The sequence below is a fragment of the Zingiber officinale genome, chromosome 4B, assembly GCF_018446385.1.
Source record: "Zingiber officinale cultivar Zhangliang chromosome 4B, Zo_v1.1, whole genome shotgun sequence".
NCBI lineage: Eukaryota > Viridiplantae > Streptophyta > Magnoliopsida > Zingiberales > Zingiberaceae > Zingiber > Zingiber officinale.
In genome coordinates this window covers 121,646,616-121,674,373 of record NC_055993.1, presented here as the reverse complement: position 1 = coordinate 121,674,373, position 27,758 = coordinate 121,646,616, and the positions used below count along the sequence as shown (strand labels likewise).

General features: G+C 39.1%; 2 protein-coding genes across 2 annotated transcripts; both read right to left on the bottom strand.

The window, feature by feature from the left end:
• Nucleotides 1-5,135: 5,135 nt before the first annotated feature.
• Nucleotides 5,136-7,339, bottom strand: LOC121978617. The gene is made up of 2 exons (XM_042530939.1): nt 7,256-7,339; nt 5,136-5,477 (listed from the first exon to the last, which is right to left on the bottom strand). Exons 1-2 carry the CDS (start codon nt 7,337-7,339, stop codon nt 5,136-5,138), a joined length of 426 nt encoding a protein of 141 aa, XP_042386873.1.
• Nucleotides 7,340-11,573: 4,234 nt separating this feature from the next.
• Nucleotides 11,574-26,586, bottom strand: LOC121976310 (mannose-specific lectin-like). The gene is made up of 2 exons (XM_042528426.1): nt 26,207-26,586; nt 11,574-11,896 (listed from the first exon to the last, which is right to left on the bottom strand). The coding sequence occupies exons 1-2, from the start codon at nt 26,510-26,512 to the stop codon at nt 11,786-11,788; spliced, it is 417 nt and encodes a 138-aa protein (XP_042384360.1). The 5' UTR covers nt 26,513-26,586; the 3' UTR covers nt 11,574-11,785.
• Between the last annotated feature and the right edge of the window lie 1,172 nt (nt 26,587-27,758).

The following is a 27,758-nucleotide window of genomic DNA, read 5'->3' as shown; positions in this document are numbered from 1 at the left end:
TTATTTAATTTTTTTTTAAAACTTATTTAAAAAATCTTTTTAAAAAATTTATTTAAAAATCTTTTAAAACTTATTTAAAAATATTTTTAAAAACTTATTTAAAAAATCTTTTAAAACTTATTTAAAAAGCTTTTAAAAAACTTATTTAAAAAATATTTTAAAAAATATTTTAAAAACTTATTTAAAAATCTTTTAAAACTTACTTTAAAATCTTTAAAAACTTATTTACAAATCTTTTAAAAACTTATTTAAAAAATCTTTTAAAAACTTATTTAAAAAATCTTTTAAAAACTTATTTAAAAATCTTTTTAACTTGTTTTAAAAAAACTTTTAAAAAACTTATTTAAAAATCTTTAAAAAACTAATTTAAAAAATCTTTTAGAAAATTATTTAAAAAATATTTTTAAAAACTTATTTAAAAATCTTTTAAAAACTTATTTAAAAATCTAACTAGGTTTTTAAAGCTTTTCAAAGTTTAATTAAATATTTTTTTCAAAAGCTTAGTATTTTTAAAATGCTTATTTTAATTTATCTGAGTACTTTTCAAAAGCTTTTCATTACTTTTCAAATGCTTATTCAAATTTGGCTAAGTATTTTTTCAAAGGTTGTCAAATCTAGCTTTGTAACTTTATTCAATCTTGGTTTTGATTTCATTTAGCTAAAGTTTTACAAGAAAATTTAATCTAAAAAGCGAAGTGTTTATCAAACTCTTTTTACCCTCTATTTAAAAGTTTTTACTATCTTTTTTAAGCTAGGTCATCTTTTCAAAATAATTTTTCAAAACAAACTAAGGCCTATACTTATTTTTCTTTACTCTCTCTTGTTTATTTTGATATATGACAAAGGGGGAGAGTAAAGAAAATTCAAATAAAAATAAATTCAAAGAAAAGAAATTTTGAAATTTAAAATTCAAGGGGAGCTTTTATTAAGAGGGAGTTTTTGTATCTTCTATTTAGGGGGAGCTTTATATCTAAGTTATGCTTACCAAATTTATGCTTATGCTAGTGATGCTTTATAAACATTTCTTTATTGTATCTGTTTGCTTAACTTTGAATTTCAGTTGCCATAATCAAAAAGGGGGAGATTGTTAGTGCGAGAAGCATCCGACGATCGAACCCTAGTTTTGATAATGGCAAAGAGATTCAAAGTTAAGGTTATTTGTTATCTAATGTGCTTGAATGAGTTTGCAGGAAAGTCCTAATTGCGGTTAGGTAGGAGGAAAATCCTAAGGGGCGATAACCTTAGGTCCTAGGGGGTGGTAACCCTAGGTGGAGGAAAATCCTAAGGGGCGGCAACCTTAGATCCTAGGGGGTGGTAACCCTAGGTGGTGGAAATCCTAAGGGGGGAGGGTAACCTTAGGTCCTAGGGGGAGGTAACGCTAGGTGGCGGAAAACCCTAAGGGGTGGTAACCTTAGGTCCTAGGGGGTGGTAACCCTAGGCAGAAAGTCTAGTCGGTCTGGAGGACTGGACTGACATCAGGTATGCTCTCGTGACTGGAGTAGGTGAGGACGCGTTCCCCGCGGAGGGAACAGTAGGCGTCAGTTCGACCTAGGATTTTCGACTGGAAATCTGAAGTTAGAATCGGACAGTCCGGAGGCTGTCATACTTCTTTTATTATATTTATATGTATGCTAACTTTATCTTGCAGGGTATATGGGTATTTTGTGGACTAACATATTTTGTAGGGATTAAAGTGCACATTTTGCCTCGGATGAACAGTATCCGAGGTGCTCTCCATGGAGCTTGAAGGCTCCTCGGGTGCAGAAGGTGAGCTAGCTGCGCAGAGGAGCTGGAGGCGCCTCCGTAGGACTTGGAGGCGCCCTGGACTGGTACTTTGAGGTGCCTTGGACGGGCCATGGTGGCGCCTTCAAGAGGATCAACAACGAAGGTTTCAGCGCTCATTCACGCGGCTGACTCGGCAACCTGAAGGCGCCTCGGACAGGCTTGGAGGCTCCTCCAGCAGGCTATATAAGGGGTCTCTACTAGCAGCCTTAAAGGAACAATTCTTAAGTGATCCTTCTACTGTTTGCTGCTAACGAGACGTTCCGGCCAAGCTACAACAAGTCCCGAACGACTTAGAGCTGCAATTCTAAGATTTATTGTTGTCGGTATAAGTTTTTCAGTGCATTTAATTGTAATCATTTATTGTACTCTTTGCGATATTATAGTTGTTGCTCACTGAAAGCGATCAACGATCGCAGGCCTTGGAGTAGGAGTCACCCAAGGCTCCGAACCAAATAAATCTTGGAGTCTTCTGTGTGCATGTGCTTTTGTTCTAAATTTCCGCTGCTTAACTTGAGTTTTTTTATTATGAAACGCGTGAAAGCCACGAGCGCTATTCACCCCCCCTCTAGCGCATCTCGCTCCAACAGTTTGTGGGTTGATTTGGTGTTCTTTTTTTGTTGACAAGCATTACAAAATGTTGAGTCTAAGTTAGGTAGTTTTGGTAGTCCTCTAAATAAGCCATTTAGTTTGGTGAGGTTTCTAAAGTTGATGTGGGGCATTCTCTTATGCCACAGTTAGGTTTTCTCTGTTTGTGTCAAGTGACACTTAAGTGAGGAGTTGGCTAGGTTAATTGTATAAATATTATTATTCCTAAGTACTTTTGATCTTATTGTAGGGTCTTTCATATGTTTAATTAAGCATTCAGTGGATGTAAACCTAATCTTATATTCTGAGTCACACAATTGACTAATACTGAGTAAGTTGAATTTGAAATTTTCAATAAGGAGTACTTTATTAATAACGAAATTGGATTCTAATTCAATGTTACCTATTCCAATTACCTTCAGTTTGCTGTTGTTTCCAAAGGCAACTGTTCCTAGTCTTTTGAAGGTTAACTTTGTGAATATTGTTAGATCTCCGATCATGTGTTGGGAGCAACCACTGTCCAATATTTATTTAGATTACTAAAAAAATTAGGAGAAACAAAATTTTAGCTTAAGTGTGAACTTATTTTAACTTGATTTATTTTAATTTTAATTTAATTTAACTTAATTTAAATTTTATCCTTATTCATCTCACCCAGTCTAAATTTTCAGAGAAAGAGATTCTATGGTTTTGTGAGATGAGTTAGGTTGAATTTCAAAGTTTGGTTTAACTTGTGTTAGATTTAAGTTTACCTTTGGGTTCAACGAACATACATTCTTTGGATAAAATCTAAAGCATGGTAAATCACCTGGATATCATTAGAGTAACTATGCCTTTAAAATTTTTTAAATAGTCCTATCCACTGAACTTAATAACAAAACCTTGGTGTAACTAGCTAGGATTGGTAAGGAGTAGCTTCAGTTGGTTCCACTAAGCCAAATGCACCAGGTCAAAATCATATTTTCCTAGACATGTATAGACATAGTTTCCCTAACCTACTATCATCGAAAACTTCTCCAGTGCTGTTTTTCAAGTTAAACTTTTATCTATTTTAATCTAATCCTAATTACCCTGCCAGGTAAACTGTTGTTTTGGAGATGCCAACTAATTTGGAGTCCCCCCCTGAATTATTGAACTTTTAGATTTAGGTTTTAGATTTATGTCAATTATTTTTATAGTTATAATCAACTTGATGATAATTTAAATTAGCTTTGTAGTTACTTGATTTGAATTTATTTTTTCTATTTGAGTTTGAATTACTTGATTTCATTTTACAAGCAGTGGTGGATCTAGGAATTCAAGCATGGAGGGGAGATTTTTAGGCGTAACAAGAAGCGGTATCCTCTATCTCCACTGGTGGAACCCATAGTACTAGGGGTTCCACCTCCGACAAAGGGGGGGGGGGGCGACTGCCGATGCTAAGTGATTTATTCAGAAATGAATCCTTTTCAGTTATCTTTACATCACTTGTGCCTTTGTGGAGTTCTATCAGTTTGTCCCAGAGTGTTTTAGCATTCTCGAATGGGCCTACACGGTTTAGGTCTTCCTTGGTAAGTCCATACTAGATGATGTTCATGGCCTTGAAGTCGATCTGGGCTTTTTTCTTGTCTTCTAGATTCCATCTTTCTGGTTTAATCAGTACTTTTGTTGCTTCGTCCATCGGTGCCTGGTATCCTCGTCGAATTGTGAACCATTGATCGATGTGGGTCTTCAGGTACACCTCCATTCACTTTTTCTAGTACGGGAAATAATCCCCATTGAAGAGGGGAGGACGAACAGTGTTGTATCCCTCATTTATAGTGTTTGCCAAAAATTACGACTAAAAACAGATATGCAGCGAAAGAATAAAGGAGGAAAAGAAACGGAGAAACTAAGCACTAACACAATTAGTGTTACTTAGTTCAGAGTCTTCAACGACTCCTACTCCAAGGCCTGCACTCTTCGAGTGTTTTCATTGGGCAATTCACTAATAGGTCGAATGATTACACAAGTTAATACAAGAACTAAAAGCAATGTTACAGACAACAAAGAAAATAAGAAAGTCTTGATCGTCGATTGTCGGAGGAGCTTCACAGTATCGTAGGAGCTTTTTCGGAGCACCACACAAGAGTAAAAGACGTAGTAGTTGATTTCTTGAAGCTCCTAGTTGAAGGCCTTTATCTAGGCCCATTTTGGGTGCCTGGAACCCCTACGGGTGCCTGAACCACGTGGCTCGGCCAGTCGACATGCTCCACCTCAACTTCTGGATGAGTTTTCGAGTCCGGACGCTTGGACCAACTCAGGGCGCCCGCGACACCCGCTCGGGCAAGATGGTCAACGCTCGACCACTGATGACGACAAGGTTTTAAGGTTGCTTCTTAACCGTTTGTGAAGACTGGGGTTTAAGGTCGCCGCTTGACCTTTGGTGAAGACTGGGGTTTATAGCTAGTCACCGCTCGACTTCTAACTTGGCTGATCGCTCAAGAGTCTGGAAAACTTCCATTGTTTATTTATGTTTGTCCTGCATTCAGAAGGCATATACACAAGTACACTTATATTTGCTCACGTACCTCTCACCCGACCCTATAGGGTTGGAGATGATTTGCACTCCATGGCCACTCGAGTTGTCTTCCATCTTCGTCCTCCAAATAGTAGGCCCCCGAACGGAGTTTCTGCATAATTTTGTAGGGTCCTCCCCATGATGCCTCGAGCTTGGTGACGTCGCCGACCAACTTAATTTTCTTCCATACTATATCTCCAACCTGGAAAGACCTCGGGATCACCCTTCAGTTGTAGTTCTGCCTCATCCGCTGTCGGTATGCCATTAGCTGGATAGTGGCTTTATCCCATGATTCATCCACCAAGTCGAGCTCCATTAACCTCCGCTTGGCATTTTCTTCATCGTAGAGTTGCACCTGGTCGAATTCTACTCCAACCTCTATGGGGAGTACCGCTTCTCCTCCATACACCAGCTGGAATGGTGTTACGCCGGTCGCCTCTTTTGGAGTCGTGTGAAATGCCCATATGACACTCGGGTGCTCGTCGACCAAGCTGCCCCTGACGTGTTCGAGCCGAGCTTGTAAGCCTTTAAGGATCTCCCGGTTTGTGACTTCCACCTGGCCATTGCTCTGGGGGTAGGCCACTGAGGTGAAGGCCTGCTAGATGCCATAGCCTTCGCACCACTCCCTGAACCTCCGACCCACGAAGTGCCTCCAGTTATTCGAGACGAGCAGGTGGGGGATACCAAACCGACACAAGATGTTCTGCCAGATGAATTTGATGACCATCTACTCACTTATCCTTGCAAGTGACTCGACCTCCACCCATTTTAGGAAGTATTCCACCGCGACGAGCAAGAGCCTCCACTGACTAGTTGCCATGGGAAACGGTCCCATGATATTCATGCCCCATTGGCCGAACGGGCAAGATATCGTGGATGCCTTCATCTCCTCGGTTGGTCAGTACAGGATGTTGTGATACCATTGGTAGGACAAGTATGTGGCTACTGTTCGAGTGACATCCTCTTGGAGAGTTAGCCAAAAACTCTAGCCAGGAGGATCTTTCGAGCAGTGAACAACCGCCCAGATGACTTCCACAAGAGTCAAGATGTACTTCTTGGAGTATATACTTAAAATCCTACGAGCACACACATTTGAGCATCGACCTTGAGAAAGATCTCTTATAAAGTTGGTCTTTGATTAAGGTGAATCATCTGGCCCTCTTCTTTAATAGTTGCGTTGCCTCCTGGTCGACCGGAGTGTTACCCGATCGGAGGAATTCCAACAGCATTGTTCTCTAGTCGCTCGAGAAGACCACTCTCTCCATCCGGTTGATGTGCGCTACCAATGAAACATGTTCGATTGGCTGGTTGATCACGACCGACGATAATGAAATAGCTAATTTAGCCAGTTCATCCGCTACTTGATTGTCTGATCGGGGGATTTTCTGTACAGTGACCTCTTGAAAATTTGTCTTTAATTTCTCGAAAGCTTCTACATATTACTTGAGTTAGGAGCTGCTAATCTTGAACGTCCCTGATAGCTGTTGGGCGGCCAATTGAGAGTCCGAGTGAATGAGGACTTTTGTGGCTCTGACATGCCGTGTTGCTTGTAAGCCGACTATCAAGTCTTCATACTCAGCTTCGTTGTTGGTGGCCATATAATCCAGCCAGACGGAAAGTTGCATCCGGTCTTCTCGTGGTGAAATGAGTAGAATGCCGATTCCGCTGCCTTGTCGGGTGGACGAACCATCAACATATATTCTCCAAGTCCAAGTTGCTTCTGGCTTGGCGTTCTGGACTTCCGTGACGAAATCAGCCAAGACCTGAGCTTTGATCGCCGTTCGGGGTTGATATTGAATATCAAACTCACTTAGTTTGGTTATCCATTTGATCAGTCACCCGGACGCCTCCGAGTTGAGGAGGACTCTTCCCAGGGTGTTGTTGGTCATCACAATGATCGGGTGAGCCAGGAAGTACGGGTGAAGTCTCCGAACGGCTAACACCAGTGCATAAACCAACTTTTTAAGACAGGTGTAGCGGGACTCAACATCTCTCAATATATGACTCAGAATATACACATGCTACTATTCAGGATCGTTCTGCTTTACTAATGCCGAACCAACCGCATACTCGATGGTCGACAAATAGATCTAGAGTGTCTCTCCAGCGCTCAACTTAGCTAATACATGCAATGAGTTTTGGTAATTCTTGAACTCTTCTAACACCCGATCACACTCTACATCCCATTGAAACTTTGTAGCTCGGCGTAGAACCTTGAAGAACAGATGACTTTGGTCGGATGACTTAGAGATGAACTTGGATAGTGCAGTGATCTCTCCATTGGACCACCTTCAAGTTGTGGGGCGGGGACATGTCTTGTAGCGCATTCAGCTTACTTGGATTTACCTTGATACCCCGTTTGGTGACAATATATCCGAGGAAATGTTCACTGTTAGCGTCGAACAGACACTTGCTCGGGATCAGCTTCATCCCGTATGTCCTCAAGGTTCGACATGCTTCTTCGATATCTACACATAGATCAGCAGCTCAGATTGACTTTATTAATATGTCGTCGACGTATACCTCCAAGTTGCGGCTGATCTGCTTCCGAAACACCTTGTTCGTGAGCCTCTAGTAGGTGGCACTGACGTTCTTCAATTTGAACGGCATGACATTGTAGCAAAATGTTCCGTCGACCATGATAACGCGAACTTTTCCTGATCTTCTTTGGCGAGCGGCACTTGGTGATGATAGCCTTGATATGCATCGAGCATGCAGATCAGCTCGTAGCCCACCATAGAGTCCACCATCTGGTCTATCCGGGGCAGTGAATAGAAATCCTTTAGGCACGCCTTATTCAAGTAGCGGAAGTCGATGCACACCCACCATTTGTTGCCTGGCGTGGAGACTAGCACGATATTAGTGAGCCAGCTCAGGAATTGGACTTCCTGGATGTGGCCGGCTTATAGTAATTTCTCTATTTCCACCCAGATGATCAGGTTCTGCTCCGCGCTAAAGTCCCTTTTCCGCTGCTTCACGGGCTGAGCGTCTGGTTGGATATGAAGCTCGTGCTGGGTGATGTTCGGTAAGATTTTGGGGAGCTCGTGGGTCGACCAGGAGAACACGTCATGGTTTCGCCTAAGGCAGGCAGACAGCTCTGCCTTTTTCTCATTTTCCAGATCGACGACAATGAAGGTGGTTGCTTCTAACTGGCTTAGGTGGATTTGGACCTCTTCCTTTTTTTCATAAACCAGCGTAGGGGGCTTCTCAATGATGGCGTTCACCTCCAGGTGCGGGTTTTTTCGAGCGGTCCTCACTTCTAATGTGATCATCTCGACGTAGCATCGCCAAGCGGCCAATTGGTCACCTTTAACTTCTCCCACCTTGTCGTCCACCGGGAACTTAATCTTCTGGTAGTAGGTGGATGTTACCACTCGGAACTCGTTGAGGGTCGGTCAGCCTAAAATAATGTTGTAGGCTAATGGTGCGTCTACCATAATGAAGTTTGTGGTCCTTGTCCTCTTCAGGGGCTCCTCGCTGAGTGAGATGGCCAGCTTGGTCTGGCCGATTGGCAACACTTCGTTGCTAGTGAAACCATAGAGCGGGGTTATCATCGGTAGCAGTTCGCTCCGGCTGATTTGCAACTAATCTAATGCCTTTTTGTATATGATGTTCACCGAGCTCCCTGTATCAACAAAAGTTCGATGGATTGTATAATTGGCAATTACCGCTCGGATGATTAGTGCATCATCGTGAGGAACTTCCACTCTCTCTAAATCTCTAGGGCCAAAACTGATCTCGGGTCCTTCAGCTCTCTCCCTACTGCAGCCAATAGTGTGGATCTCGAGTCGCCGAGCATGCGAATTGCTTGCTTGGTTAGAGTCTCCACCAATTGCCCCACCGATTATCATTCCTATCTCTTCCCAGGTGACATTATTCCTTTCTCTTCCTCCTGCGCCGACGGTTTGTTCCGCTCGACAGAGACTCGGGCGAGATTTCAATTGCTCAAACGCTGAGGTCGATGGTGGCGAGGTTCGGCTGTTGTCTTGTCTTCTTCCCATCGGCCAGTTGATTGGCACCTTTGTCGTTGATCAGGTGATGGGGATCGACGATGATATCCCCGCAGGGTCGGCTTCCTAGCTACCAGGTCATAGCAGTCCCGGAGTGTTGTGCGTTGCTGATTGGTGGAAAGAGCAGAATATCGACGTCCACATCTTGCCTTTTGCAGCCTTTGGACGAGTGGTCGCCACATGCTACATGGCATGTGTCCTAAGCTCATTCGGTGGGGCTTCTCCTGATCGAGGCCCCTTGGGGGGTTGATGACTGCTCGGCTGTCGCCATTCAGACACTCCTGCGGGCTTAGCGAGCATCTCCTTCTTCCTTGCCGCCTGGGCTTCTTCCACGTTGATGTATTCATTGACCTTCTTTTGTAGATGGCCAAAGTCCCTCGGCAACCTTTGAATGAGCGACCGGAAGAACTCTCCTTCGGTGAGCCCTTGGGTGAAGGCGTTCACCAACACGTCCGAGGAGACTACCAGGATGTCCATCACCACCTGATTGAAGTACTGAATATAAGCCCTTAATGCCTCTCGGGGCCTCTGCTTTAGTGAAAATAGATTCACACTCGTCTTCTGATGGCAGCAACTGCTAGCGAAGTGATGCAGGGAGGCCGTTTTGAAGTCATGGAGTTGCTCAACAACCGCTTGAACCAACATTGCGCCGATCCAGATAACGTGGTGAGGAAGACTCGACATTTCACCCCATCCGTGTACTTGTGGAGTGTGGCCGCCTTATCAAACTTGGCCAAGTGGTCATTGGGGTCGGTCGCTCCATTATATTCTCCGATCGTCAGTGGGGTGTAATGCTTCGGCAGAGGGTCATTTAGAATCCTCTCCGAAAACTATTGATTGACCCGATCAGGCGAATTATCCTCTCTCGGTGTCTTCCTTTTCCTTGTATCTCGAGTGGGTGCCTTATCTGAGGAAGATCCTCGGTCTCTGTCCGCTCGGGCCCTCTCTTCTGTTGGAGTCCATAACGGCGCTTGATGGAATGGGACCGACGCATGAGGGGCTTCCCCATAGGTGCTGATCGGCCTCTTGTTTGGTTCGCGAATGGAAAGTTGTTCCGCTCGGTCCCCTCGCTCATTCTGGTGACCTGTCGCGGAGGCTGCAGGCTCTTGCACTTGACGCTCGACAAACTCTTGTTGCTGTTGTTCCACTATCTTCGCCACTCGGGTCTGTATCAGCGTGTTGAGCTCCTCTTGTGTTAGCGTTACCATTGTGAATCGTCTGACATCTTCCATCTTCTCGTTCAGATGCAGGTGATGTTCCCACAGACGACGCAAAAATGATCCTGTCTGAAAGCGTGAAGTTGGAATGCCGGGGATGTGGTAGTTCTGCTGATTGGATGAAGACCTCGCTCCTATCTGCAAAACAAATCAAACCAGGGAAGGGGTCACTGGCGTTAGCCCTCTGACGCTAGACCCACTCTCCTACCAACCAGGATGATTAGACATTGGTTCATCTAAACGGTCAACCGAACAGTGCTTCCTCCAATCGGCTGATATAGCCACTTCCCGCTCGGGTTATGCGAACGAGCCTTGCTTACATCCTAGTGTTAACCACCTTGACTTTGACCTATACCGTGATAATTGATCCGCACCAGGTGGACTCCTCCTTATCCCTGTATCAAGTCCATTCATGAGTACAATGAATACCGCTAGTGGATTGATATTAAAAAATTAGAAACGAATATAACAAAATAAAATTTTAAACTATATACTTATCATCCATTTTTTAATTAAATAGCCATACCACCCCATAAGATTTTGAATTTTTACTCGTACAATTAATTGAATTGGGAAGGATCAGTCGACCCTCTGAAAATTTTTTATCGACCATCAGGATAAATAAAAAAAGTGTTTATAGCGGACAATTCAGAAGCTCAGTATCCCTTGATTATGAGTCCTATTTAAAGAAAAAATCTTTACAAATATACTATAACTGAAATCAAACTGTGAATATCTGGATAATAACTAAATACCTTTTCACTAGACCATAACACCGGGGCTGAATCTCTACTGTACAAGCACCACATCACATGGAACGAACTTAATTAAAATAATTTACGCTCACGTACACCATCCTCCACTACTTTCTTATCCTACAAGATTTGCTCCCGAAGACCGTTGAAAGGTTTAATTATTTGTTAATTATATTTGACCTTCATTGTAATTTAGATCATGATCCGTAAGATTAGAATTAAGTTAAATACTTTTCTATAAAATAATTTATGATATAGTTAAAATATTTTTATTCAAGCTGTGTGGGAGACAATAAATATTTAGAGAAAAAAATTAAAAACTATTATCTCGAGATGATTGCACACGAATGGTAGAATTAATATTTGCTCTCACTCGAATTGGTACTGGAATGGTAGAATTATTTTATTCAATAAGAATTAATTCTCATGGAGTTCATTCCCTTGAATAACTGTCCTCTGTATTAATTCCAATTAGAGATGGTCTCGAAAATTTTAATTAAATCTTCTCGTCCAAAATCACAAATATTAGCCAATAATATTGTTTCATATTAATTAATTAATTAGATTCCATGCCTTGTATTAATTTTATTTTTTCAATTGATATGTGTTATTGCCTATTAGATTTCTTTAATTAATTGTTTTTCTTTCGTTTTTTGTTCCAACGCAATTTAACTTTTAAAAATACTAATAAAAGAGCAGAGCAAGTAGATACTTAATTAAGCTGATGGAAACCAACTTACCAGAAAGTACGTACAACATAAAAACATAAAAACGAGGCGACGTACCATGCATGCATGCATATCGCTAATTATTTATGCCTCGCTACCTTTTATTCTGTTTTATTTAATAGCTAGCGATCCATGCATGGTTAACTTACGACAGTGGTGAAGCCAACTAATTTTTAGTCACCATGGCGATCTTCCTGTTCGTGGGTTCACCCTCAGGGATAATCCATACAGGCCTGCTGTAGATGACGACGTGGCCGTCGCGCTGCAGGACGAGGATGTCGCCGGGGATGGTGTTGAACTCGTTATCCATGTTACCTTTTTCGTTGTAGATGCGGAAGTTGCCGTCGGTTTCGAAGAAGGCGTAGCAGACTCGGCCGTTGCCTTGGAAGGACCACACTTCATTGCCGTTGTCTTTGAGGACGAGCCTGCAGTGGTCCTGCATGATGAATTCATAGGTCCCTTCGGTGAGGGATTCGCCGGGTAACAGCTTGTCGCCGCGTAAGAGAACGTTGTTGTTGGCCATGGCGGAAGGCAGGAGGAGTCCGAGGAGGACAGCAGCAGCAGAGAGCGTGACAAGGGCAGCCATGGTTAAGCTAGCTACGGATATATCACTCACTAATTCACTCAAGTGATCGCTTGTTTAGAGTATCATGCCACTCCCATCTATTTATAGATGAGGATATATAGGAGGAGGTAAATTTAAAATACAGTTTCAAGAATCATTAATTGCTTACAAATTCATAGTATACGATAGCATTCAGTTTCCTTTACTACAATCAAATTATTCATATCGAGTGGTTGTGCTGTCGATAATCAAAGTAAATAATTTATCATTGATTTATAGCTAGAGTAGTATGACAAAACTAGCTAGCTAGCCAATAAATGCCCCTCCGGTTTAGGTTCTATTGGAAATGAAACTCGTATATGCTTCTAACCGTTCATGTTCATATCCATAAGATATACAGAAAAAGTTATTAACAAAAGACCAAAAAAAATTATATATTTAAAATTGATGATTGTGATTTATGTAGTAATTATAAATTGGAGATACGCTAAAGTGCATGTTTTTTAAATGTCAGTATAATAACACATAAATGAGAATATCAAATAAATCAATCACGCTAGATATCGACATTAAAGAATATCAAATAAATGGATGCACAAAAAATAGAAGAGGACCCCAGCGATTGATGAATACTTATCTATCCTATTAAAAGCATTAAAATCTAACTCATCGACCGACTGACACACTGAAAATCTCAATAGTCGCATGTCCCTTTGATCAATAGGGCATGAATATTATAGGACCGTTCCCAATGACACTCGGTCAGAGACGATTCCAGCTTGTGACGATGGATTACTTTTCTAAATAAGTGAAGGTAGAAGCTTTTTGAAAATATTTTTAAAAAACTTAACTAAGTACATGAAAGCTTAATTAAAAAAACTTTTTCAAACACTGATTTTTTTAGATGGGAATATTTAAATTTTCTTTTTCAAATATTTGAAGTTTTTTTTTAAAAAAAATAGTTAAGTTTTCTTTTAAAAATAATTAAACGAAAAGAAACTAAAAAAATTAACAAAAAAATACTTTAACTTAAAAGAATATTTAATTTTGAGAGTAATTATAAAACTTTAATTTTGAGAAAATATTTAACCAAACATATTTAATTCAACTTAAGTCCTTTCACTCCTCCTTGATTAATGCCAAAACAATATAAATATTTTTTAAGTTTTGAGGGTCCTAGAGTCCAAGCAAATAAAATAAGATAAAAAGTAATTATTTATTTTTCTAATTTTTCATCTAATCCTTTCTAAGTTATCAAATATGTTAAACTTATGAGTTGATGTGAGATTGAGAATTCTGAAAGATATTTAAGTCTAAGAAGAATAATTTAATCAAAATAGTTTAAATTTAATTTTTTAAGTTTAAATTTTGATTCAAAGAATAACTAAGTTTTAATTTTGAAATTTATGTATTGAAAAATAATTAAATTAATTATATTTTTGAAATTATTAGGATTAATTATTATTTTTAAATTGATTAAGAATTTGAAATTAATTATACTTAACAATTTGAAATTAATTATACTTAAGAATTTAAAATTATTAGGATTAATTATTCTTTTGAAATTATTTAAAATTTGAAATTAATTATACTTAAGAATTTAAAATTATTAGGATTAATTATTCTTTTGAAATTATTTAAAATTTGAAATTAATTATACTTAAGAATTTAAAATTAACTATACTTTTAAAATTAATTAATAATTTGAAATTAATTATACCTTTGAATTAATTAATAATTTAAAATTAATTATACTTTTAAAATTAATTAATAATTTGAAATTTTTTGAAATTAATTAAGCTTTTGAAATTAATTAAGATGACTTCAGTTAATTGAATTAATTTGAGTTAACTTAATTGGATTGAGTTTAATTAATTTGAGTTAACTACCTTTTATTTTAAACATAGGTCCATCTCACCCTTTTCTAGAGTTTTAATCAGGGAAGTTTATATAAGTTTTATGAGATGGTTAATTTTAATCTTTAATTAAAATTTAAATCTAAGATTGATTTATATTTGAGTTAAACTAAGGTTTAATAGTTAGTCAATTAAATATTTATTTTAATAATTAGCTTCCAGGCTCTAGCGAGATACTAGGCCTTCTTGGGTATTGGATCATCAACCACTTTTAGACAAAACCTTTTAAAGAAATTGAATATTAAATTTTATTTCTGAAAATCCTAGGTTAACTAGTCAAGTATATATCAAGCCTAAGTTCTTATCTATCTTAATCTAAGCATGCGTAAGAGAAAAACAGTAAATCAAGCATCAATCAGGTTTATTTATAAAGATGGTCTTTCTATTGACTCCCTTGAATCATAGTCTCGATAAGGTCTATCAAGGTAATAGATTGGATCCTTGGGAATCCAATATTAATCAAATCTGACTTGATTAATCAAGTTAGACTTGGGGACCCATGCTTGGACTAGGTTATTAGTTGATCGATTCACTAAAGACAAGTAAGAATTGAATCGATTTCTAGCCTTGTTTCCAAGTCCGGTTCGGTTGTATACGACCCTTTATTTTTCAAGAATCAGATCAAGGTTCTTGGAACCCAAGGTGAACTGTTCCAACGTGTCTTAAGTTTCTTTACTTGGCTTTTCAAATTGGAATTCTCTTCCTCAAGTTGTTGGACTTGAGTTGAGGTTCCTTCTTAAATTTGTTCAGTCAAAGAACTCGAGTTAGTCACTTCCTTAAGGGCTGTTACCTCCTTTTGGAGTGACTTAACCCGGAGATTGGATTTAGCCAATTTTCTTAACAAGTATTCAATTAAATTTTGTAATTCATCTATTTGAGTACCAGCGAATAGAGAACTTACAAAGTGGTTTGGCCCTTCGGAAATGGATACGGATCCGTGACTTCTTTCGGACTCAATTTCTGATTCCACACCAGTTTCAGACTCAGACTCGGTTTCGATAATATACGCTTGTGCTAGTCGAGCAACGAAGTTTTCTTGCTTGTGTTCTTCTTCGCCCGACTCTTCCGATGACTCAGACCATGTTGCCTTCAACACCTTACATTTTCCTTGTTTCTAATTTGGACATTCAGGCTTGTAGTGTCCCTTCTTGTTGCAGCCGTAGCAGGTAATTCCAAACTTGGCTTTCGTATTCAATTGAGTCACCTTCTTCTTCTTAAGTGATTTTCAAGCTAGTTTAACTAGTTCCGTGGTGATTTCATCTTCTTCTGAGTCTGATTCATCTTCGGACTCAGATTCGGTCGGGCCTTAGGCTTCGACTTCTTGTTCACGAGTTTCCCTGTAAGTAGCACAATATCTTTCTCGGTCTGAGTAGTATTAATTTGTTCATGAAGTTCAAATTCAGAAAATAACTCGTCTAATTTAATTTACGAAAGATCCTTATACACTTTTTAAGTATCTACCATGGATGCCCACAAAGTGTTCCTTGGAAATGCATTGAGTGCATACCGACGACGTCGCAATTTTTCACCTTTTGTCCAATTGCGTGGAGATTGTTGAGGAGGTCTTGGATGCGTGTATGAAGTTGGCTTGCCGATTCATCTTCCTGTATTTTTATATTATAAATTTTATTTAATATCAAATCATGTTTGCTTACCTTCATGTCGGAAGTTTCCTGTGCAGCTCAATCAACTTTTCCCATTAGTCTTTCGTGCTAGAAAATGGGACAACTCGGTTCAGCACTTCTTTGGTTAGTCTATTTTGTAGAGTGCATGTTGCTTTGGCGTCTACCTCGATCTTCTTCATTATATTTGTGTCTCGGTTCTCGCTGTTGGTGCAATATCCCTTGGGTCAAGGTTGACCAATTTGACTAAGCTTGAGTTGGCTCAAGCTTAAGTCTTGTTATTTGGGTTTCGATGTTTGACAATACATGGAGACTGACAAAGCGTGAAGATTGCACGTCCAATCGTCTGACTAGGGAGATTGCTAGAGCAATTCCCCTCTGGTCAGGGTTTGACCAGATTGGTAGGAGGAAGAGTCAACTAGGTCAAGGTTGACCGGATACTTGACTGGGAATTCCTGGTAAGTGAAACCAAGCGGTTGGGAAATCCTGGTGAGTGAAGCCAGGTGAAAGACCTAGTGAGTGAAGCTAGGAAGTTGGGAAATCCTGGTGAGTGAAGCCAGGTGAAAGACCTAGTGAGTGAAGCTAGGCAATATGAAAATCCTAGTGAGTGAAGTTAGGTGAAAGTCCTGGTGAGTGAAGTCAGGCAGATGGGAAGTCCTAGTAAGTGAAGCTAGGCAGAAGTTAAAGTTCTGGTGAGTAAAGCTAGGCACGGGAAATCCAGGTGGATCAAGGCAAATCGGACACCTGGTGTTGGTAAGTCCAAGTGGATCAAGGTTGACTGGACACTTGGCACGAGGAGAAAAAGTCCAAGTGGGTCAAAGGGATTGACCGGACACTTGGTGAGGAAATCCTAACAGGTCGAGGGTGACCGGATGCTAGGCATGGTGTCCCAACAGGTCATGATTGATCGGATGTTGGGTTGTTAAGGGATTTAGGACTTGATTAGGACAAATCAAGTTGAGTCAATCGTTCACCCGATCGATTGACTCATGCCCAATCGATCGGGTGATCGATTGGGTGAGTCCCACGGCAAAACTTCCTCCTAATCGATCAACCGAACGATTGGAAAGGAATCGCTGATGCATAGAAGCACTCCCAATCGATCAGCAAATCGATTGGGAGCCTCCAATCGATCGGGTGATCGATTGGGAAGCAGAGAATCGCGAACAGAAGTTGGGAATCACGCGAGAAGCTGTGAATTGATCATGCAATCGATTCAAGTGATTTCCAAAGAGCACAGAGGCGCTCTGGACCGATCGACCTATCGATCTGAAGCCTCCCCAATAAATTGAGAGCTATTCAATCGATTGAAATCTGATCGTTGCACAAGTTATAGCCGTTGGTGAGCGTTTTTCTGGGTGTTCTTCTTCGACTTTCTTCTCCACGCGGCAGCGACGATTTTCTAGGGTTTCTCTTCACACTCACAGCCAATTCTTGAAGCTTCTTGGAGTAAGGTGTTTGTTGCACTTCCAAGGTCAAGAGGCATCCCAAACAAGAGGAGAAGCTTGCTAGGGTTCATTATATAAGATCTTGTAAGATTTACTTGTACTTGCTTCTTCTTTACTTCTTGTTTGTTGTGTGAGTTTGTAAATGCTTCTTCGCCTTCGGTAGTTACCGTAAAGAGGGTTTTGCTTAGTGGATTGTATGTCGCATGTGGATCCTTGTATTAGTCACCTCTTCTTGAGGTGGATACCAAGTAAATCCTTGTGTTAGCGTTGTATTTTTATTTCTTATGTTTTCCGCTGCATATCATCACCAAGAAGCAGGCAACGACGAGTGCAACGACCTATTCACCCCCCTCTAGCTACATTTCGACCCTAACAAGTGGTATCAGAGCAAGGTTGCTCTTCACCAGAATCATCGCCGGAAGGAGCAACAAGGCTATTGGGTGAAGAAGTTGAAACAACTTCATCAAAGTCAAAGGATTCAAAAAGCTCAACTTCAAGATGAAATTCCGAGATGGACTCAGATTTGACACGAGAGTGCTCCACCATATGTATCCATGAGTTTCGATTCTTGGAAATCAAGAATTAAATATTTTCTTATGATAGAGATAGAGCAATGATTTGCTCTAATGGAAGGCTTCGAAGCTCCAAAGAATTCAAAAGGCAAGATCCTAAAGATGAGCAAATGAAGCCAAAAGCAAATTCAAAGGAGCGAGGCAAATGACAAAGTGACCAAGCTATTGGTTAATTTATTGTCAATCAATATTTTGGCTTAAGTCGGCGAATTCAAAGATGCCAAGGAGCTTTGGAGCAAATTGACAACGATCCATGAGATCCCCTCCACTGTACCAAATCAAGAAGAATCTAAAGAGGGTGACTCCGTGGATCCAGATCAAAAGGAAGAGGACTCTGAAGTTGAGAGATTCTCAACTTTCGAAGAAAAAGTCCAAGAAGCTTCATCTTCAAAGGAATGCAACGAAAAGGGCAAAGAGGGGAGCATACTCTTTGTTCCATGTACAAGATGAAGATGATGAAGCCTCCAACTCTAGGATTGAGGGGGAGCGATCTTCGTTGACACCAGATCAAGAAGAAAAAGAATCCTCCACATCCGAGTCAAGAGGAGAAGAGGATGAAGAAGCTTCCACATCCACAAGTCAAGTCAAATATATTGGAGGAGCATCATTGTCGGATCAAGAGGAAGCATCTACCTCCGGATCAAAAGGAGAAGATGTCATCCCTAGATGTGAAGGTATAAATGTTTCAATTAAAAATAAAAATCACATTATATGTTTTGAGTGTAGGGAGCATGACCACTACAAGAGTAAGTGTCCTAAATTGGCCAAGAAGAAGGGCCAAGTGGCATCAAAGGGCAAGGAAAAGCCCAAGAAAACCGTCCCCACAACAAAGAAGAGAAAGGAGCACATTGTGTGTTTCTTGTGTCATTAAAAAGGACATTATCGGAGCCAATGTCCAAAGGGTAAGAAAACGGTCAAAGTCAAGGGGGGAAGCACAAGTCAAGGGGGACCTTTCAAGGCAAAACCTAAGGTATTATTTATTGAACTCATTCCCTTGACTAATGGTAAAAAACATGTTAGTTCAAGGTTATATCATTTTAATACTATTTACCATAAAAATAGGAGGCATGATAGACTTAATGAAAATCATGTAGCTCTTCATGCTAAAACTGCCTCTCATAAGGTTAGGAAGGTAGATAACCACTTAGGCAAAAATTCTAAGGACCATAGCTATAAGCCTAAAAATAAAAATGCTCAAGGACAAAATGAAAAAGTAAAATCTAGGGATTTATGGAAAGAAAATCAAGTTTTGAGGTCAAAACTTGATAACATGGAAAAATCTTTAAAGTGAATTGAAAATTTTCTTAAGCGCCAAAATGAGCAAAACCTAAGCCTAGGAGTTCAAAAGTCATCCAATGGCCGTAGAGATTTGGGATATAAACCTAAGGCTAAGAAGGATGTAACTTCTTACCATAGGGTTCCATATAACTATGGGACCAACTCTAGGTCTAGGAGTCAAGTCAAGGGTACAAGAGAAGTTATCCCTAGGAGTATCTTTGCAACAACAAATGTGACTAAGACTTCTAAGGAGTCAAACAAAGTCACTAAGAATGTCACAAGGGAAGCAATCCCTAGAATTGATCTAGAAAAAGTGACCAAGGCTTCTAAGAAGCCTAACAAAGTCACTAGGAAGGTATCTAGTGAAGTTATCCTTAGTATGTACCTAGAGCATCCAAGCAGCACAAATAGGTTTTGGGTTCCTAGGAGCATTTTCTCTACCCCTTAAATGGATTAGAGAGTGTCAACTCAAATTGGAAGGGTAGTTAACCCAACTTTGATGAAGTTGACACTTGGAGGGCATTTTCAAGGTTATTATTAACCTTTGAAAATGAAATAGATTTTTCATTTACTCTTAAAAAGAGTAAAATGTGTCAAACTTGAGGAATTGAAATTCAAATTAAATTGGCACAATTGAGAAAAGCATAAGAAATACCTAGTTGAGACTTTGGTATTTTCTTAGAAAGGTAAGGCTCAATCTAGGCCTTAATATAAATTTATTCACTCTTTAGAAGAGTAAAGTGTGCCCAATCTTGAGGAATTATGCTTAATTTAAATTGGCACAATTTAATCATGGGACAAAGAAATGCCAAGTTAGGTTCTGGCATTTTCTAGAGAAAGTGAGGGCAAGCTAGGATGCAATTTTTAATTAGCTAAGGTTTAAGGATCTTAGTGTTAGTTAGAGCCCTTGAGCCAATCATTTGATGATTGTATTATGGACTTGTTATATTATATTCTTATATAAATAAAGGCATTTGTTTTTTGTTATTATGCTTACTTGTATTGGTGTTAAATAAACTAAGTATAATAACGTCCTTGAGTAGAAGGTTCTTACCTATATCAATCGATTGGTTGAATCGATAGTGAGATGATATAGGGAACACTACTCTAAATCATTCCTAGTCGAGTATTAACATTCAGGGACAATGTTAATACAATAATACTAGCATGTAGGTCAACTCGATGACTTGATCTCACAAGTCATGGATATGGAGATATCAAGTTGACACATGGGTATGCATTGGAGAATTATACTGAATGACCCGCCATGAGAAAGTATCATGGATCGTTATATGAGTGTCATATACTTTCTCATGTGGCTATTAGTATGACTATTAGTCCTTAGACCTGAAGTCACCATGGTTCCCTACATAAGGAGTTATGTACTTTGGTTTCGTCAAACGTCACTCGTAACTGAGTGGACTATAAAGGCGATTACTGGGTATGTAACAAATTATGCAGAGGGATGTGAGTGATGTAGATGGGATCTATACCTCCTATATGACAGGAGTGACATCGATATTTTTGATAGAGTGAGACCACGAAGTGCATGGCTATGCCCAAATGGGTCAATATGAGATATTGAGCTCATTTGATCGAGTGAGTCTACTTGGAGTTCAAGATTTAGATTGATTAGAGGATGACACGGTCTATGCCTCACATTGATCAATCTAGATGTCTAGGATAGAAGGACACTTGTCATATATTGTGAGGAGTCACAATTAGTAGTCACAAGGTGATATTGGATCTCAACATTCTTGTAACTTGGGTAGTAATGATGTGTTGCTAGATACCGCTAATTACTTATGCTCCTAAATGGGTTTAGGGTCATTGCCAACGTTACAAGAACCTATAGGGTCACACACTAATAATAATTAGATGGAGATTATGTTCATATGATAAACCAAGAAGATTAGATTTATGTGATGAATCAAATTGGATTAAGAGTAATCCTAATTGGGCTAATTGAGTTGGACTCAAGTTGATTCATGTGTTCAATGAGTCTAATTTAGATTATGACTCATTGAATCAATTTAATTAAATGAATTAGATTCATTATATTAAATTGGCTTGAATTAAATGGTTGGATTAGATCAACCATGAGAGAGATTAAGTCAAGTTTGACTTGACTTGAGAGGAAGAGGAAGAGTCAAGTTTGACTTGACTTTATGCCACATTATTTGTGACTTGGCATTAAGTGGACCAATGATGTTACTCCACATCATCATGGTGTGCCACCTCATGGAGGTTACAAGCCTCCTTTACATTTAATGTAGCCGACCACATTAAATGAGTGGGAGTTACTCATGTGGCCGACCACTCAAGGGGATGACTAGGAATGAATTTTTCATTCATGTGCATTCACTTCATCTTCTTCCTCAAGCTCTCCCTCTCCTCCTCTACCATTGCCGAGATCCTTTGGAGTGCTAGCACATTCTAAGGCTCTCCCTCCATTGAGTTGTTTGTGTGGATACGTATAGAGAGTTGTCTACGTTGACAACTTCGAGATTCGGTGAACCGTTGGACGAGCGGGATTGCGAAGGGCATCGCATCAAGGGTAACTTTCTAAACATGTAGATCTAAGTGTAGATCTAGGTAAGAAACTCGTACTCGTAGTTTTTCGAAAATTTTTCTTCGCACAGATCCGTTGGCTAGGGAGTTTTGGGGTTTCCGCGATGAGAAAAAGTAGTTTTCGCGGCCCGAAAAACCTAACACTTAGGTAGGTAATCTAGGTAAATTTTATTTATGCTAACTTGCCATGATTATTTGCCCATCATATGCCATGACATCAAATTTTACATTCATGTTTTATTATGAAAAATATAAAAATATCATGTCATGTCATACATATATCATGTAGTTATAGTTTTTTTTTTACAATCATTTATATTGATGTATGCCATTACACATCATGCATTAATTTTAATCCTTTGCAATTAAGGATAATGACATTTACTAGCAAGTAACATCCTAGGTGGATGCTCATAATCCCAAATTGCCTAGGTAGATATGCATGATCCCTAGTTTAGGGCAAAACCAAATTTTACATCTCACAAAGACCTATAAGGTGACTTGTATGTGTTTTAGTACATATTAGATACAAGTGATATGTTAGGATGATGAACAAAACTCAAGATGTTGACTTAGTGCATTCCTTTGAGTTTTAAGTTCATCAAAACACATAGTTATGTGTGTTCCAATCATTGGGAAAGATAATGTATAAGTCATGTGCATTGATCCCAAAAAACATGGTTGGATATTGGTTTTGAAAATCATTTAAAAATGTTTTTGGGGAACCTTGATGAAGGCTATCTTTTGATAGTAATCATCATTAAAAAGTTAAACACAAACTAGAAAAAAACATTGAAGTTTTTATAAGTTTTCAAGTTTGCGCCAATCTTTGAAAATATGAAGTATTTTCATAGAAAACTATTTTTCAATGATAGTATATACTCTAAATAATGTCTACACCAATTTTCATGATTTTTAGATTTTTGTAGAATATTTGGGGAGTTTCTGAAATTGACTGAAATAGAATTTCAAAAACTCAGTGCTCCAATCGATCACCCGATCAATTGGAGGCCTCAATCGATCGAGTGATCGATTGAGAGGGGTTTTCTCGTGAGAAGAAGCTCGCTAGATCGATCCTTTGATCGATTCAAACACCCTGAATCGATCCATGGATCGATTGAGCAGGGTTCAATCGATAGGGAACCAACCTCAATCGATTGAGAATGCTGATTTTGGCTAGGAAACCTTAATTTCAGCATTTTAAATCATTTTTAGTCTAAGTAACCATTTCTCACCCCTTGAAATGCATTTGTATACACTAAGGGAGAGTTTTCATGAGGAAAACAAGGATGGATTGGTTAAGAGAGACTAAGTAGAAGTTTACGTTGAAAAGGGGGAGATTGTTGGTGCAATATCCCTTAGGTCAAGGTTGACTAAGCTTGAGTTTGCTTAAGCTTGAGTCTTGTTGTTTGACAATACATGGAGACTGACAGAACGTGGAGATTGCAGGTGCAATCGTCCGACTGGGGAGATTGCTGGAGCAATTCCCCTCTGATCAGGGTTTGACCAGATTGGTAGGAGAAAGAGTTAAGTAGGTCAAGTTTGACCGGATACTTGACTGGGAATTCCTGGTGAGTGAAACCAGGCGGTTGGGAAATCTTGGTGAGTGAAGTCAGGTGAAAGACCTAGTGAGTGAAGCTAGGCAGTTGGAAAATCCTGATAAGTGAAGCCAGGTGAAAGACCTAGTGAGTGAAGCTAGGCAGTATGAAAATCCTAGTGGGTGAAGATAGGTGAAAGTCCTGGTGAGTGAAGCCAGGCAGATGGGAAGTCCTAGTGCGTGAAGCTAGGCAGAAGTTAAAGTGCTAGTGAGTAAAGCCAGGCACGGGAAATCCAGGTGGATTAAGGCGGATCGGACACCTGGTGTTGGTAAGTCCAAGTGGGTCAAGGTTGGCTAGACGCTTGGCACGAGGAGAAAAAGTCCAAGTGGGTCAAAGGGATTGACCGGACACTTGGTGAGGAAATCCTAGCAGGTCGAGGGTGACCGAATGCTAGTCATGGTGTCCCAATAGGTCATGATTGATCGGATGTTGGGTTGTTAAGGGACTTAGGACTTGATTAGGACAAATCAAGTTGAGTCAATCGATCACCCGATCGATTGACTCATGCCCAATCGATCGGGTGATCGATTGGGTGAGTCCCGCGGCAAAACTTCCTCCTAATCGATCAACCGAACGATTGGAAAGGAATCGTTGATGCACAGAAGCACTCCCAATCGATCAACCGATCAATTGGGAGCCTCCAATCGATCGGGTGATCGATTGGGAAGCTGAGAATCACGAACAGAAGCTGGGAATCACGTGAGAAGCTGTGAATCGATCATGCAATCGATTCAAGTGATTTCTAGAGAGCACAGAGGCGCTCTGGATCGATCGACCAATCGATCTGAAGCCTCCCCAATCAATTGAGAGCTATTCAATCGATTGGGATCCAACCGTTGCGCAGATTATAGTCGTTGGCAAGCGTTTTTCTGGGTGTCTTCTTCGGCTTTCTTCTCCATGCGACATCAACGATTTTCTAGGATTTCCCTTCACACTCACAGCCAGTTTTTGAAGCTTCTTGAAGCAAGGTGTTTGTTGCACTTCTAAGGTCAAGAGGCATCCCAAACAAGAGGAGAAGCTAGCTAGAGTTCATTGTATAAGATCTTGTAAGATTTACTTGTACTTGCTTCTTCTTTACTTCTTATTTGTTGTGTGAGTTTGTAAATTAGACTTCTCCGCCTTCGGTAGTTACCGTAAAGGAGGGTTTTAACTTAGTGGAGTGTGTGTCGCGTGTGGATCCTTGGATTAGTCACCTCTTCTTGAGGTGGATACTAAGTAAATCCTTGTGTTAGCGTTATATTTTTGTTTCTTGTGTTTTCCGCTACATATCATCACCAAGAAGCAAGAAACGACGAGTGCGACGAGCTATTCACCCCCCCTCTAGCTACATTTCGACCCTAATGCTCGCATGATACTGGTTTTCCAATGTCGTCGAGAGGGAGGACGAGGTTTGTTTGGATATTATTCACATCTCGACTTGTGTCTTGAGGTGGTACTCCATTCAACTCTTCCAATAGCCGAAGTCTTCACCGGAGAAGAGGGTAGGGCGTGCAGTGCAATACCCTTCTTGATGGGTCATTTATTGAATAAATCTAGCACACAACAAAAACAAGTAGATTTGTCCCAAGGTTTGGTCTTGGATTAACAGTGATGGAGAAAAATAAAATAGTATTTCACTAATTTCGAGAAAAAATAATTTTAAATTACTATAATTAAGTTTTGCACTTATAATTCTGCGATTTGTAAAGTTTTTCCAAAATTATAGTGATTTCTCAACGAAAGCAATCAACGATCGCAAAACTTGGAGTAGGAGTCGTCATAGACTCTGAACCAAGTAAAAGTTGGTCTTGTTAGCATTATTTCTCTTTTCTTTCTTTCCTTTGTGTTATTCTTTATTTTTAAAAAAGTGTAAAAAAATCATGAGTGTTATTCATCCTTTGTCCTCTAGCACACATCAATCATAAGTGCTGGACTATGAAAAGTTGAATTTTTACCTCCTGTACACCAAAACAAAAAAGTGGATGATGCTCCACTCGTTAGATAAAAAGTCATTGAGAAGGTTTTAAAACTGGAGGATCAGTTTTAAAATCTTTTACAATGCCATAGAAACGTAAAACAAAATTTTAAATCTTTTTTCATCAGTTGAATATGAAAATGGAAGGTAAGGATAACGATAAACAGTAAGTGAAATCTAAAAAATTAAACATATTACAAGATTAGAATTAAGTTAAAGTAAATTTATATAAAATAATTTATGATATAGTCAATATAGTTTCATTAAAGCTGCGTGGGAGACCATAAATATTTAAACAAAAAAAAATAAAAAACTATTATCTAGAGATGACACATTCTCTCCGTAACCATAATATTTTTTAGTGATGATGACACACTTTCTTCATTATCGCTACGAGGAGGCTGACGATGAAGGATGCGAGGATAAACGGAATCATCTTTTACTTTATAAATAATAATTATTTATTATATTTGAATAACTATCGACTCTATTCCAATTAGAGATGAGTCTCGAAAATTTTAATTAAATCTTCTCGTACAAAATCACAAATATTAGCCAATAATATTGTTTCATATTAACTAATTAATTAATTAGATTCCATGCCTTGTATTAATTTTATTTTTTCAATTGATATGTGTTATTGCCTATTAGATTTCTTTAATTAATTGTTTTTCTTTCGTTTTTTTTTCAACGCAATTTAACTTTTAAAAATACTAATAAAAGAGCAGAGCAAGTAGATACTTAATTAAGCTGATCGATGACGGAAACCAACTTAACAGTAACATGCATGCACGTACAACTTAAGTACGTACAACATAAAAACATAAAAACGAGGCGACGTACCATGCATGCATGCATATCGCTAATTATTTATGCCTCGCTACCTTTTATTCTGTTTTATTTAATAGCTAGCGATCCATGCATGGTTAACTTACGACAGTGGTGAAGCCAACTAATTTTTAGTCACCATGGCGATCTTCCTGTTCGTGGGTTCATCCTCAGGGATAATCCATACAGAGCTGCTGTAGATGACGACGTGGCCGTCGCGCTGCAGGACGAGGATGGAGCCGGGGAAGCTGTTGAAATTGGAATTTTGGCCAATCTCATCTACGATGCGGAAGTAGCCGTCGGTATCGAAGAAGGCGTAGCAGCCTCGGCCGTTGCCTTGGAAGGACCACACTTCATTGCCGTTGTCTTTGAGGACGAGCATGCAGTGGTCCTGCATGATGAATTCATAGGTCCCTTCGGTGAGGGATTCGCCGGGGAACAGCTTGTCGCCGCGATAGAGAACGTTGTTGTTGGCCATGGCGGAAGGCAGGAGGAGTCCGAGGAGGACAGCAGCAGCAGAGAGCGTGACAAGGGCAGCCATGGTTAAGCTAGCTACGGATATATCACTCACTAATTCACTCAAGTGATCGCTTGTTTAGAGTATCATGCCACTCCCATCTATTTATAGATGAGGATATATAGGAGGAGGTAAATTTAAAATACAGTTTCAAGAATCATTAATTGCTTACAAATTCATAGTATACGATAGCATTCAGTTTCCTTTACTACAATCAAATTATTCATATCGAGTGGTTGTGCTGTCGATAATCAAAGTAAATAATTTATCATTGATTTATAGCTAGAGTAGTATGACAAAACTAGCTAGCTAGCCAATAAATGCCCTCAGGTTTAGGTTCTATAGGAAATGAAACTCATATATGCTTCTAACCGTTCATGTTACGTTCATATATATCGATAAGATATACAGAAAAAGTTATTAACAAAAGACCAAAAAATATATATATATTTAAAATTGATGGTTGTGATTTATGTACTAATTATAAATTCGAGACAAGCTAAAGTGCATGTTTTTTAATTGTCAGTATAATAAATACAAATATGAGAACATATCGAGTATTAATTGATGAAAATTGAATCAATCGGGCTATATTGACACTAAAGAATATCAAATAAACGGATGCATAAAAAAAAAAAAAAAGAGGATCCTCATTGCAAAACCAAGTAGAGAGAATATCTCTAACTTGTACTTAAAAAGAGATTAATTGGATAATGTCAAGCTATTACCCAGCTTGGGATGAGCAGTTCGATTCAACAGAAGTTTTCCACTTCCATCAAGATAAATCGAAAAGTACTTACGATGAACAACCTAGAAACCTAGTATCCCTTAATTACAAGTCCTATTTTTTTTTTAAAAAAAATCCCTTTAAATACCTCATAATCTCTAACTTCTACTATTTATCATGTATGAATGTCTTATAACAAATTAAGTCGTCTGTCAGTCTATTTCTATCTCGAAGCCTTTTTTTATTTTAAAATTTGTTGAAACCGATGCAATGCTAAGGAGTTAAAAGCTTTGATTTTTCTAATAAGGTTGCACATTAGAAATTTGAAGTAAAATCAACAACACAAACATAGCAATAAGATTTTATGTGATTCATTACCTCACAAAGTGAGGTTGAGTGGTACTACTTTTGGAGCTAATAAGGTTGCACATTAGAAAGGTTGAGTGGTTCATTACCTCACAAGATTTTTCTAATAAGGTTGCACATTAGAAATTTGAACTCATAAGGTTTGTCATGTTAAACCCTGCAGGTGGACTTAGTCTG